Raw genomic sequence first — 10334 nt, 5'->3', positions numbered from 1 at the left:
GCCTACTTTGTACTGCTTATTGGTAATGCCCTACAGCCCCCTACAACCATCACCTGCCACTTTCTGGTGCTCCCCTTGCTTGGGGGAGGCTTCAGTGTGGACTGGTGGGAGCACCTGTAGATCACAGGAGCAAATTAAGTCACAGAGAGCTCCCCTCTGCTCTGCCCACCCTGAGTGAGGTGCAGTTCACCCTTGGGGCTGTTGTCAGAGCTGTCCATCATCTGTAGCATCCAATCCAGGAGCTGATGGGACAGGTTGGGCCACTCCCTCCCTGCCCTTCCAGAAACTGTCCGGTGGGTGCTTTGCTTGGTCACTCTGCAGTCACGATATGTGAGTTTGCTTTGATCCACACAGACCAAAGGCTCAAGACCCAGAAGGCTCCTCTCACTGTCCTTGCCTTCCCAGGGTCTTACTGGGCTGGATGAGTAACTCAGCCAGTGTGTTTGGTTGGGCTGAGAGGGAGCCCGTGGCAAGGAAGAGCCCTTGATTCAGAACTTGCCCCTCTACTTCATCCTTACCTGCACCCCACAAGGCCCCCAGACCCAGACTCTGGCTGTGGAGCAGTGCTGGGCAGGCAGGGAAGGTGGGAAAGGTCCTGGCCTGTTCTGCTCTTTGTTTATGGGCTGTGTTTGAGTGGCTGCTCATGGAGAAGGGGACAGGCTGCTGGCCTGGGCGTGCTGGCCTCTGTTATAAGTGATGGCAAAGGTGCCCAGCACACGGGAGCGATGCTGTTTCATGTGCATTGATTTCAACCCAAACCAATAAATGTCTGTTGGAAGCTTGGTTCATAGGTATTTCCCCACCTGGGACCTTTTTCAGAGAGATGGCTCGGGCTGTGTCACAGCAGGGTGGAACAGAAACCAGATCCTAAAAAGTCAGGCTGGACTTTGGACTTCCCTGGTGTTGCAGGAGGACAGAGCAGCTCCTGTACCCAACCCTGCCATTTCTGGCTCTTAACATTTCACTTTTGGGCCAGGCTGAAAAATCTTTGGAAAGGCAAGAAACTGCCTCCCTGGGTTAATACCTCTTCCTGCTCAGGGCCCTGAACTCTTTAAATATCTTTGTTCAGTGGTAACAAAAGAGGAGCCTTCTGTCCTCACCAAGCCTCAATGGCACCGTTTACAGGGGGGTTGTGGAACACCAAATGTCTTCTCTGTGTGGCACTTGGCAGGAGGTCTGGGTGCACCACATCCTCCCTTGGACCCCAACTCTCCCCCTCCTGTATCCCACCCCCCAGTTCTCCCAGGAGGAGGATCTGGACTTGCAGGGCCTGCAGGCTGTAGGGTCTTGTGGTTTTTGGTGTTTCCTGGGCTTGGGAAGGGTGATTAAAGAACAGATGAGAAGCACCTCATGGTGGACATGCAGGAGAGCACAAGGAGGTGGGAGATGGGCTGAGTAGGAGCAGAAAGGCAGGATGGAATCTGGGCTGTGTAGGACCAGAGAAGCTTCCAGTCACTCATGGATGTGACCTGCTTCTGTGCCAGGAACTGAGAAAGGGGACCAGGAAGCTCTTGGCATCCTCTCTTGGATCAGGTGGCTGGAAACTGGATGTGCACAAACAATGCTCTAATTTGGGTTTAATGACACCCAGGGGTGCTCAGCCTGCCAGGTGCTAATCCTGGGGTTAACAAACCAGCAGTGTCTCCTGAGGTCACCACTGGAGACACTGGTCAGTGCTGGCACTGGGTTGTCCTCGTGGCACAGTGCCTGGGGGGGAGGTTGCAGGTCTCCAGGAGAGAGCATCCCAAGGGATCTGCAGCTGACAGTGCCTTTCTGTGCAGTCATGTTCTGTGCCAGAGCGTGTCCCTGTCACTCACTCTTCGTCTGGTGGCTCTGGGAAATGCCACCACTGGTGCCAGGGCAGAGCTGCCCTGCAGAGCAGAGTGCTGGCACTGCTAACCCCTTCCCACACTGGTGGAATAGCCAGCTGCTCCAGAGGAAATGTTGGCAGAGTCCAGACTAAACCAATAACAACATCTCAGTGTGTTGGGGATTTTCCATCAAAAAGAGGCAAAACACTGCAGATTTAGCCAATACTTTAGTCATCTCCTCTCTGTGCCGAGAGAGAAATCTTAGAAAAAACCCACCCAAACCCCGAAACCACCACGCAAACAAATCCAACCCCTGCAATTCCCTGAGCAGATGGCAGGCTGTAAACACAAACAACTTATTTATCATCCTCAGAACTGAAACCCTGATACCTGATCAGGTAATTTTAGTCTTTGCCCCCATATCCCATGGCACCGTGAGTCACAGTGGTTTGGCCTTGCCCAGGACAGGAATAGAGTTGGAAGGAACTGTACTGTAGTGATGCCCAGCACACTGTGCTTGGGCAGTGGGTCCTGCCACCTCCTCTGCTGGGACTGAGCACCCTGAGCCAGCAGGATGGCTCCAGCAGGCAGGAGAAGGATGGCAGGTGGCCCAGGAAAGCCTGGCAACCCTGAGAGCCCCCTGTGTGGAGCAGGACCAGCACAGCTCCAACTCGGCATCTTCTGGCATCTCACAAGTGGTGAGAGCAGAGCTTGTCTTTCTGCTGGTCTAGGGATGCCTTGGCTGCTTTGCCTTAGCTGAGAGGGTTTCCCTCCTGTCCAGCTCCCCAGAGAAAGGGCCCTTGACAAATTGGTGCCAACAGCAGCCCTGCCACCCATCACCTGAGCTCAATGGTGCCAGCGTTCCCGCTTGTGTGTCTCCACCCTGGTGTTGCTTTAGGATCCTCCAGTTAGCAAGGGAATTAAATAAATTTAGCCTTTGCATTTCAGTGGGTTTATGGTTGTTCAGGCCGACCAGCTGTGTCGACTCACACAGCCTTGGAGGTCTTTTTCAACCTCATTGATTCTGTGATTCTGTTGTCCTGTGCTGAGGGTTCATCAGAGGAGCTCAGCTCAGCATCTGGGGAAGAGACAGAATCACAGAATCACAGAATCACAGAATGAGCTGGGTTGGAAAAGACCTCTGAGATCATCCAGTCCAACCCATGACCCAACCCCACCTTGTCACCCAGACCATGGCACTGATGCCACATCCAGGCTCTGCTCAAACCCCTCCAGGGACGGGGACTGCACCCCCTCCCTGGGCAGCCCATTCCAAGGGCTGATCCCTCTCTCTGGGAAGAACTTCCCCATGTCCAACCTAAACCTGCCCTGGTGCAGCTCAAGGCTGTGCCCTCTTGTCCTACTGCTGGTTCCTGGGAGCAGAGCCCGACCCCCCCCGGCTCCCCCCTCCTGTCAGGGAGTTGCAGAGAGTGAGAAGGTCTCCCCTGAGCCTCCTCCTGTCCAGGCTGAGCCCCCCCAGCTCCCTCAGCTGCTCCTCACAGCACTTGTGCTCCAGACCCTTCCCCAGCCTCGTTGCCCTTCCCTGGACCTGCTCCAGCCCCTCAATATCCCTCCTAAATTGAGGGGCCCAGAACTTGACGCAGCACTTGAGCTGCAGCCTAACATCTCCAAACTGCCCAGCACTCGGTATCTAAAGGACTTCAGGTAACCTGGCCCATCACTCTGCCTTCTCCTTAAGCCCCTGGAGCCAGCAGTGCCCTCACACCACCACTCAGGAGTGGCAGGCACTGCAGCCCCCGCCTTCCTCAGGGGCCAGAGCTGCTCCTTTTGCTTTAACTCCCATCAGCTGCCACCAGCGAGAGGCAACAAAGCGGGTGAGGGGGTGGCTGTGGGTGGAAGGAGAGGGGACAGATGAGTCACCTCTCAGGAGGGGTGTAAATGATCCTGGTGCCTCTGGATATGTCACAGCTGAGACGAGATGCAAGGGCACAAACGCACATCATCCTCCCTGCTCTTGGATGAGTCACAAGTTGACTTTTCCAAGAGCTACTGCTCTTGGTTATCATCACCAGTGCAAGACATTTACCAATCTCTGGGACACCCCTGAGGGCCACAACAAAGTTCATTCTCTCCTGCTTGGTTTTGTTTCTCTCTCCTGCTGCTGTGTGCTTGGTCTCACAGAAGAGCAGGGAAGGGGAGCACCTGAGGATGCTGATGCCTGTGGGATGAAGGGGCTCAGATCCAGCCCTGGCACACAGAGCTGCTGTCTGGGAGGAGGTGACATGGTGGGTGTGGTGGTGGAAACTCTCTGAAGCTCTCCCCAATTCTCCCTACCATGTTGTAACATCCCTCTCAAAGAGCTGAGGTTAGGCTGAGTGGGATGTCCAAATGTGAGCACTGATCCCTGTTTGAGACTCTGCTGTCCCAGCCTGCTCTCACCACCTTGCTGGGACACTGTCTCCTGCACCCAGAATCCCATCTGCCAGAGAAGGCATCCCAGTGGCATCTGTGGGATGGAGCTCTGAGGTGTCCAATCCTCCCAGGAAATGAAGAGACACCTTAAAACATTTTGTTTTGTTTTTTTTTTATTCTGCAGTATCTCTTGGGTTCTCTTCTCCTCTCCTTTCCCTTTCCACCCTGCTGGCAGGGCAGGTCCCTGCATAGGTTCTCACTTGTACTTCTTCATGTCCTCTGTAGAGATGTCCCTGAGGTCTTCAATAAACTGCTGGATCTAGGGTGGGAAAGACAGAAGGCAAAGCTCAGGGCAGGGATGGGAACAGGGGGCAGAGGGGAGCTTGTTGTCCCTTTTGGAGGCAAATATCCCAAACTACACTGAGCAGCAGGACAAACAAGGCATTTGCCTTGCTGGATCTGCACCACCAGAATGGGCTTTTGTGGGCAAGTGGGTGAATGAAACCAAGCCTTGATCTGCATCCCCTGTCCCAGCCTGCCTGGCTCACACTTCTGCCCCACAAGGACCCTCCTCAGAAGAGACAGACTTGCCTGGAGTCCCCAGCCCCTTCCCCGTGCCTGAGAGGGCCCATGTGAAAAGGAAGGTGTCTGTTGGGCCTGCGGGCTCTCCCCTCCCTTTGGGCAGCTGAGAGTCATTCCTGCTCCTCTTTCTGGGAAGGGAGAAGGGCTCTGGCCTGGCTTTACCATGTCCAGCTGCCTGTGGCTGTCATGTGCTGCCACATTCCACTTTGCGTCCAGCCGTGTGCTGGCAGCGTGGAAGAGGCTGTGGATGGTCCTCTTGATGGCCTTCAGCATCGTGGCCTTCTTGGCAGCCCTGTTCTGGATGTCGATCCACTGAGCCTCCTGGGAGAAGATGTGGAGCAGGGGGACATGGCCCAGCTGAAGGTGCTGCTTCAGCACAGGAGCTCCTGGCTCAGAGACCCCAACTTCCACACTCATCTGCTTGCTTAGGAAGCCTTGCCCAGGGCTGTGCTGGAAGTGGTTCAGCTCAGTGTGGTGGAAGCAGGTCCAGGAACAGCCCCATCCGCCCTCCCCACAGCAGGGAAGTTGATCCCCTGCAGCAGCATGTGCCACTGACCCCTCTCCCAGGGAAGAAATGGAGGGAAGAAATTAGGCATCTCCTCCAATCACAAAGGCTGCTACTGGGCCTTGCCATGAGCCCATGGCTGAAGGATAAGCCATCAGCCAGTCTTGACTCAGCCAGGCCTTGGAGATCTTGCCCTGCCCATCCCACAGTTCCTTACCCAGACAGGGATGTCACTTTGAACCTGGTCTAAATATTGTTTTAGCTGTGCCAGATCATTCTTGCACCGCAGCATCTCAGCTCCTTTCTCTGCCCTGTACTGGTCCAGGAGCACCCTGGCTTGCTTAGTCATTGCCTTGTGCCACTGCTGAGACTGCAGCAGCTCCCTGCGTGACCTCATCAGTGACTTGTAGAACGAAATGACGTCCTCGATGTCCCGAAACTGCAGCACAGGATCCCTGGTGTTAGTGCCTTCCCTCACCACCTGCAGGTCTCGTGTCCTTTGGCACCCTGCCCTGAGCAGGGCCAACACCTCCCCCAGATGAAAGATCTTCCCTTCTCTACAAGACTACTGTCCCTGTTGGCTCCTGAGCACCACCACATTCCCTGTGTGATGACATCCCACCGTGCCAGGCCTGGAGCTCTCACTGCCATAGGCAAGGGGAGATATTACAACTCTTCCCCAGGTGAGCAGTGCTCTGATAAACACAACCACAACTGCAGCTGCCTGGGTCTCATTCCCAGCTCTTTACCTCTCCCAAACCACCAATATGACCTGAAATGGTGACACCAAAGGGCCCCCCCTCCCCTCAGCCCCGAGCTTTCGCCCCTTCTCATGGTTTTTCTGTGGTTTTCTCAAGCCTTCACCTCCTGTTCTGATTCTCCTCCCCTGACTCTGCTCCCTGTGGCTCACCTTGGTTGTAGGGAACTCCTTCCCATCCCACTTGAGGTCTCTGGGTTTGACCAAGTGTTTTAATTTCCCTAGACTTGCCTTATCTCTTCTATTTTAACACCCAGATAAGGCCCTCCCCAGGCCCAGGATCTGCCTCTCTCAGGTCCAACCTCACCTGTGAGATCTCCACCACATCCTCCAGGTATCTCTTGAACATGGAGTATTTTGGCAGTTTTTGGCAGAGTTTCTGATGCTGTTTTATAAGGGCTTCCAGTTCCCTCTTAGCTCTCAGAAGCTCATTCTCCTTTTTTATACTCTCCTCTCTATCTTTGCTGGCTTTCTTCAGGGCTTGGTTTCGCAGCATTTCGTTTTCCTGGTGATGTTTCCCCATCAGCACACACAGACAGAGGGAAGGGAAGGCAAGGGAAGATGGAGCTGGGTTACTCAACAGCACTGGAAGGAGACACCTTCAGAGAGGAGAGACCAGCACTGGAGCACCCCTGGGAACAATCTTCCTCCCCATTTTACAGGGCCATGGCAGGGTCTTGGAGGCAGCACCTGGGCTGGCACTCTGATTTTCAGACCTCCTTGCACCTGTCCCTGGAAGACTGATGGAGCTCAACAGCAGGGACAAGGCAGAGACCCTCCTTGGGGGACATCTGGGGCCCTCAGGAGATCACATGGGTACAGGACAAGCTCTCCCCACCCAAGCCCTAACAGGGCTTTGCAGCTCTGTGGTACAAACCCCTGTGTCCTGCCAGTGCTGTTCTCACACCTCCAGGCTCACGGGAGGCTTGGCCAGGTGTGCTGGTCCAAAACTCTCTTTCCCAAGGGAGGGGAGGAGTTGGTGGTGTGGCTCAGGGTTGTGTCAGCTGAGCAGGGCAGTACCTGTACAGTCCTCCCAGATCTCTCCACGTGGGCCTTCAGCTGAGTCCTCCTGGCGTGCAGGTCCCTCCACTGCTCGGCAATGACCTCCATCCTCTCCTTGAAGGCCTGGCAGCACCAGAGTGAGGGTGACACGGATGCCCACACCCAGAACCAGCCACCTGCCTGCTGCTGCCACCCGCCAAAGAGCCCCAAAGCCCTCCCAGCCACGCTCCAGCACCCTCCCATCTTTCTCACCTCTTTCTTCGCCGCCACAGCATTTTCCAGACATCGGAATTCTTTCTTCTTCTTCAGGAGGCACATAAACGAGGTGGCGGGGTCCTCGTCTGGCTCTCCCAGTGCCCTGTGAGAGAGCATTTCCTCAAGGTTACACACTGGATCCAGGTCCTTGCAGGGTGCTGGACTGCTCTGGGTGTTGGTCTGTGTTCTGGGCGTGGTGATGGGGCAGAGCAGCCCGACACCATCTCAGACCCCATCTGTCAGCGTGGCATCCCCACCCCTCCCCAGGGGGGATCCCCAACAGAGCAAGGGGGTTACAGGAGGAACAGGGCCGGGGAAGGGAGGGACAAGAGGGGATGGAAGTGATGGAGATAAGGGATGGCAGTTTGCCACAGTGGGGGTGGAGGGATGGAGGAGACAGGAGAAGAGGGTGGAGGAGCCCCCTCACCTGAGCTTGGGCAGGAGATTGGCCCTGTACTGTTCCAGGTAATAGGTGGCATCCTCGTTGGCTTCGGGGTCCATTGCTCCAGCCACCAGAGCCCAGGTCCTGCTGGCCCTGCTCCTCTCCCTGCCTTCACCTGTGGCTACTCCAACACGTGCAACAAGCTCTGTGGCTACTCTAATCCACCAGGACAGGCCCTGCAGCTCCTCTGGCCCCAGGGAGAAGCCCTGTGGCTACTCTAATCCACCAGGAAAAGCCCTGTGGCTACTCTAACCCCCATAACAAGCCCTGTCACTACTCTAATCCCACAAAGAGACCCTGAGGCTACTCCAACCATTTTGACAGTTCCTGTGGCTACTCCAAGCACTGTGACCCCTCCTGTGGCTATCCAAGCACTGTGACAGATCCTGTGACCATTGTGACACCTCCTGTGGCTATCCAAGATCCTGTGGCTATCCAATCACTGTGACATCTGCTTTGGCTATCCAACCATTGTGATGCCTCCTGTGGCCACTCCAACTCCTCTAAATATTTACTTGGCATCAGTGGGACTAAGTCACTGTGTCCAGAACCAGGATTTTTTTCATTCCTTTCACTTCATCTTCTCTGTTTCTTCCTCCCCTAAGTTTGGCCCCCCGTGCCCTGTGTCCTCTGCTGCCTTGGGTGGGTATTTCAGGGCCCCTGACAGTCACATCCCACTGTCCCAGTGCTCAGGGCTTGCTCCTTCTCTCCCAAACACCAGATGGAAACACTGCTGAGCACAGCCCAGAACCTGTGTCGGAGTTCCTGGAGGAACTGTGGTGAAGTGGGGACATCTCCTGGCCGGGAGATGGATCAGCACTGCTGGGAAATAACCCAGCACTGAGTGAGTCTGTAAATTCCAGGCACACTTCCCACTGTGTTCACAGCCACACGTGAGAGCTCTTCACCTCTCCTCACTGAACATTGCAATGTGGTCATGTAACTTCCACCCTGAGGGGACAGATCTGTCAGAATCAAAAAGAAAAAGGTGATTTTTTTGCTGAAAGCCACTAAAAAGCACTTTTTGTAAATCACACCATCTCCCTTAAGCACCCTGGTGATGCTGAACACCAGAGCACACCCAGCAGGCCCTGCTGTGCCACAGCCACATTTTATTTCACACCAGACTGATTTTCCTATTTAAACCCTCAAAATATACTCCACAATAAATATTAATCTCAGATTAATGCTGCTATCAAATATTACTGTCTTCTTTCTACACCATCCCTTATTTTCCAAGCAAGATTGGACATAGCACAATATGAAATATATTATAACCCAGCTCATACAGTTCTCAGTGAAACAGTCTCACCAGACCACCTGCACCCCTCAGAAATGAGAGCTATGAGAAAGAAAAATTCTTTCTAGAAAGAAGCTGCACCTTGTATTTTTACACCCAGAGAAAAGGCAGAAGTTGCTTTTTCCACTTCTGATTTTCAAATGGTGTGAATCCACAGGGAATTCTGCCCCACTCCAGTCTCTGTTACAACAACCTGCACAGATCTCTCTCCAAGGAGAAAAGAGGGGAGAAGACACTGAAATTGCTACTGAAAACCAATTAAAGGAAATTTAACTGACCCTGCTCAAGGGGAGTCACGTCAACAGCACAACCTTTCCCCTGGAAAATTCCANATCCAGCTCTGCTTCTTCCATGTTTTCAGAGCCTTCCCCCTGCTCCTTTCACACTCTCCTTCCCCATCTCTGCCCAGGGCAGGACTGATTTTCCAGATTCCATTTTACATCCTGCCCTGTTCACCCCTGTGCCTCAGACCAGCATCAAAAACAGTCAAAAAGCGTAGCTCAAATCAAAAATGTCTGTTTTGAAGCCATTCTATCCACGGAGGATTTCCATCCCATGCCAAGACCTTCCTGCTTTCCCTTCCCCTGGCCACACACAGCTTTTGGGACACGACAATCAAACTGTGCCAAGTATCTGGTATCCTTTACACTGATATGAATCACAAAAAGTCCTGGAGCACCACTCACACCACTGATGAGAGCCCCAAACCAACAGGTAGAGGCCCATCCCTCATGGATGCTCCTTCAGCTGCTGGAGCTGCTTCACCCTTGGTTAATTGTTACACAAATCAATCACAGAATCAACCAGGTTGGAAAAGACCTCTGAGATCATCGAGTCCAACCCATGACCCAACCCCACCTTGTCACCCAGACCATGGCACTGATGCCACATCCAGGGACAGTGACTCCACCCCCTCCCTGGGCAGCCCATTCCCATTAATTGCCTCTCACATCTGGCTGCATGGATTTAACCCCCAGCCCACCCCTGGCAAGCAGGAGGGGTGTCAGGGCCATCTTTTTGTCCTGGGACACCACACAAGGAAATGTATTAATGAGCAGTCAGAGCCCATCCAGGAGAAGCAGCAATTGCCAACACAGCCAGGGAAAAAAGGATTCCCTCAGAGCAAAGAGAGCAGAGCCATTATCATCTGGGGAGATTTAGGAGACAGCTCTAAATCCCACAGGGATCATATATTCAAGTTCGTCTCTTCAATCAGGAGAGATAGAAATTGCCTTTAAAAAAAAAAAATTAATGCTGAACTGTCAAATAAGCATGAGATGAGGCTTGAAGAAATAGTCTAATTTCTC

At 53.7% G+C, this 10334-nt stretch overlaps 1 protein-coding gene across 3 annotated transcripts; it reads right to left on the bottom strand.

Annotated features, from left to right (window-relative positions):
* Positions 1–4356: 4356 nt before the first annotated feature.
* CCDC42 (coiled-coil domain containing 42) lies at positions 4357–8902 on the bottom strand. 3 transcript variants are annotated; one of them, XM_017838405.1, is made up of 8 exons: positions 8041–8879; positions 7713–7860; positions 7283–7388; positions 7049–7153; positions 6336–6533; positions 5489–5710; positions 4929–5087; positions 4357–4503 (listed from the first exon to the last, which is right to left on the bottom strand). In XM_017838405.1, the coding sequence occupies exons 2-8, from the start codon at positions 7784–7786 to the stop codon at positions 4441–4443; spliced, it is 927 nt and encodes a 308-aa protein (XP_017693894.1). In that variant the 5' UTR covers positions 7787–7860; positions 8041–8879; the 3' UTR covers positions 4357–4440. The 3 variants fall into 3 exon arrangements, with proteins under 3 accessions (XP_017693894.1, XP_017693893.1, XP_017693895.1); XM_017838404.1 differs by having other exon boundaries at positions 7713–8882; XM_017838406.1 differs by lacking the exon at positions 5489–5710 and having other exon boundaries at positions 7713–8902.
* Positions 8903–10334: the final 1432 nt, after the last annotated feature.

This window comes from Lepidothrix coronata, unplaced genomic scaffold (genome assembly GCF_001604755.1).
Source record: "Lepidothrix coronata isolate B3197 unplaced genomic scaffold, Lepidothrix_coronata-1.0 Scaffold337, whole genome shotgun sequence".
Taxonomy (NCBI): Eukaryota; Metazoa; Chordata; class Aves; order Passeriformes; family Pipridae; genus Lepidothrix; species Lepidothrix coronata.
The sequence above is the reverse complement of the archived record's forward strand: the minus strand, read 5'-3'. Positions and strand labels throughout refer to the sequence as shown.

Coding starts and splice junctions, on each gene's coding strand:
- CCDC42 (XM_017838404.1), bottom strand. CDS start 7,786: ATGGACCCCGAAGCCAACGAGGATGCCACCTATTACCTGGAACAGTAC. Junction 6,534..7,048: donor GATCTGGGAGGACTGTACAG/GTACTGCCCTGC, acceptor AAACATCACCAG/GAAAACGAAATGCTGCGAAA. Junction 5,711..6,335: donor ATGTGGTGGAGATCTCACAG/GTGAGGTTGGAC, acceptor CCTGTGCTGCAG/TTTCGGGACATCGAGGACGT.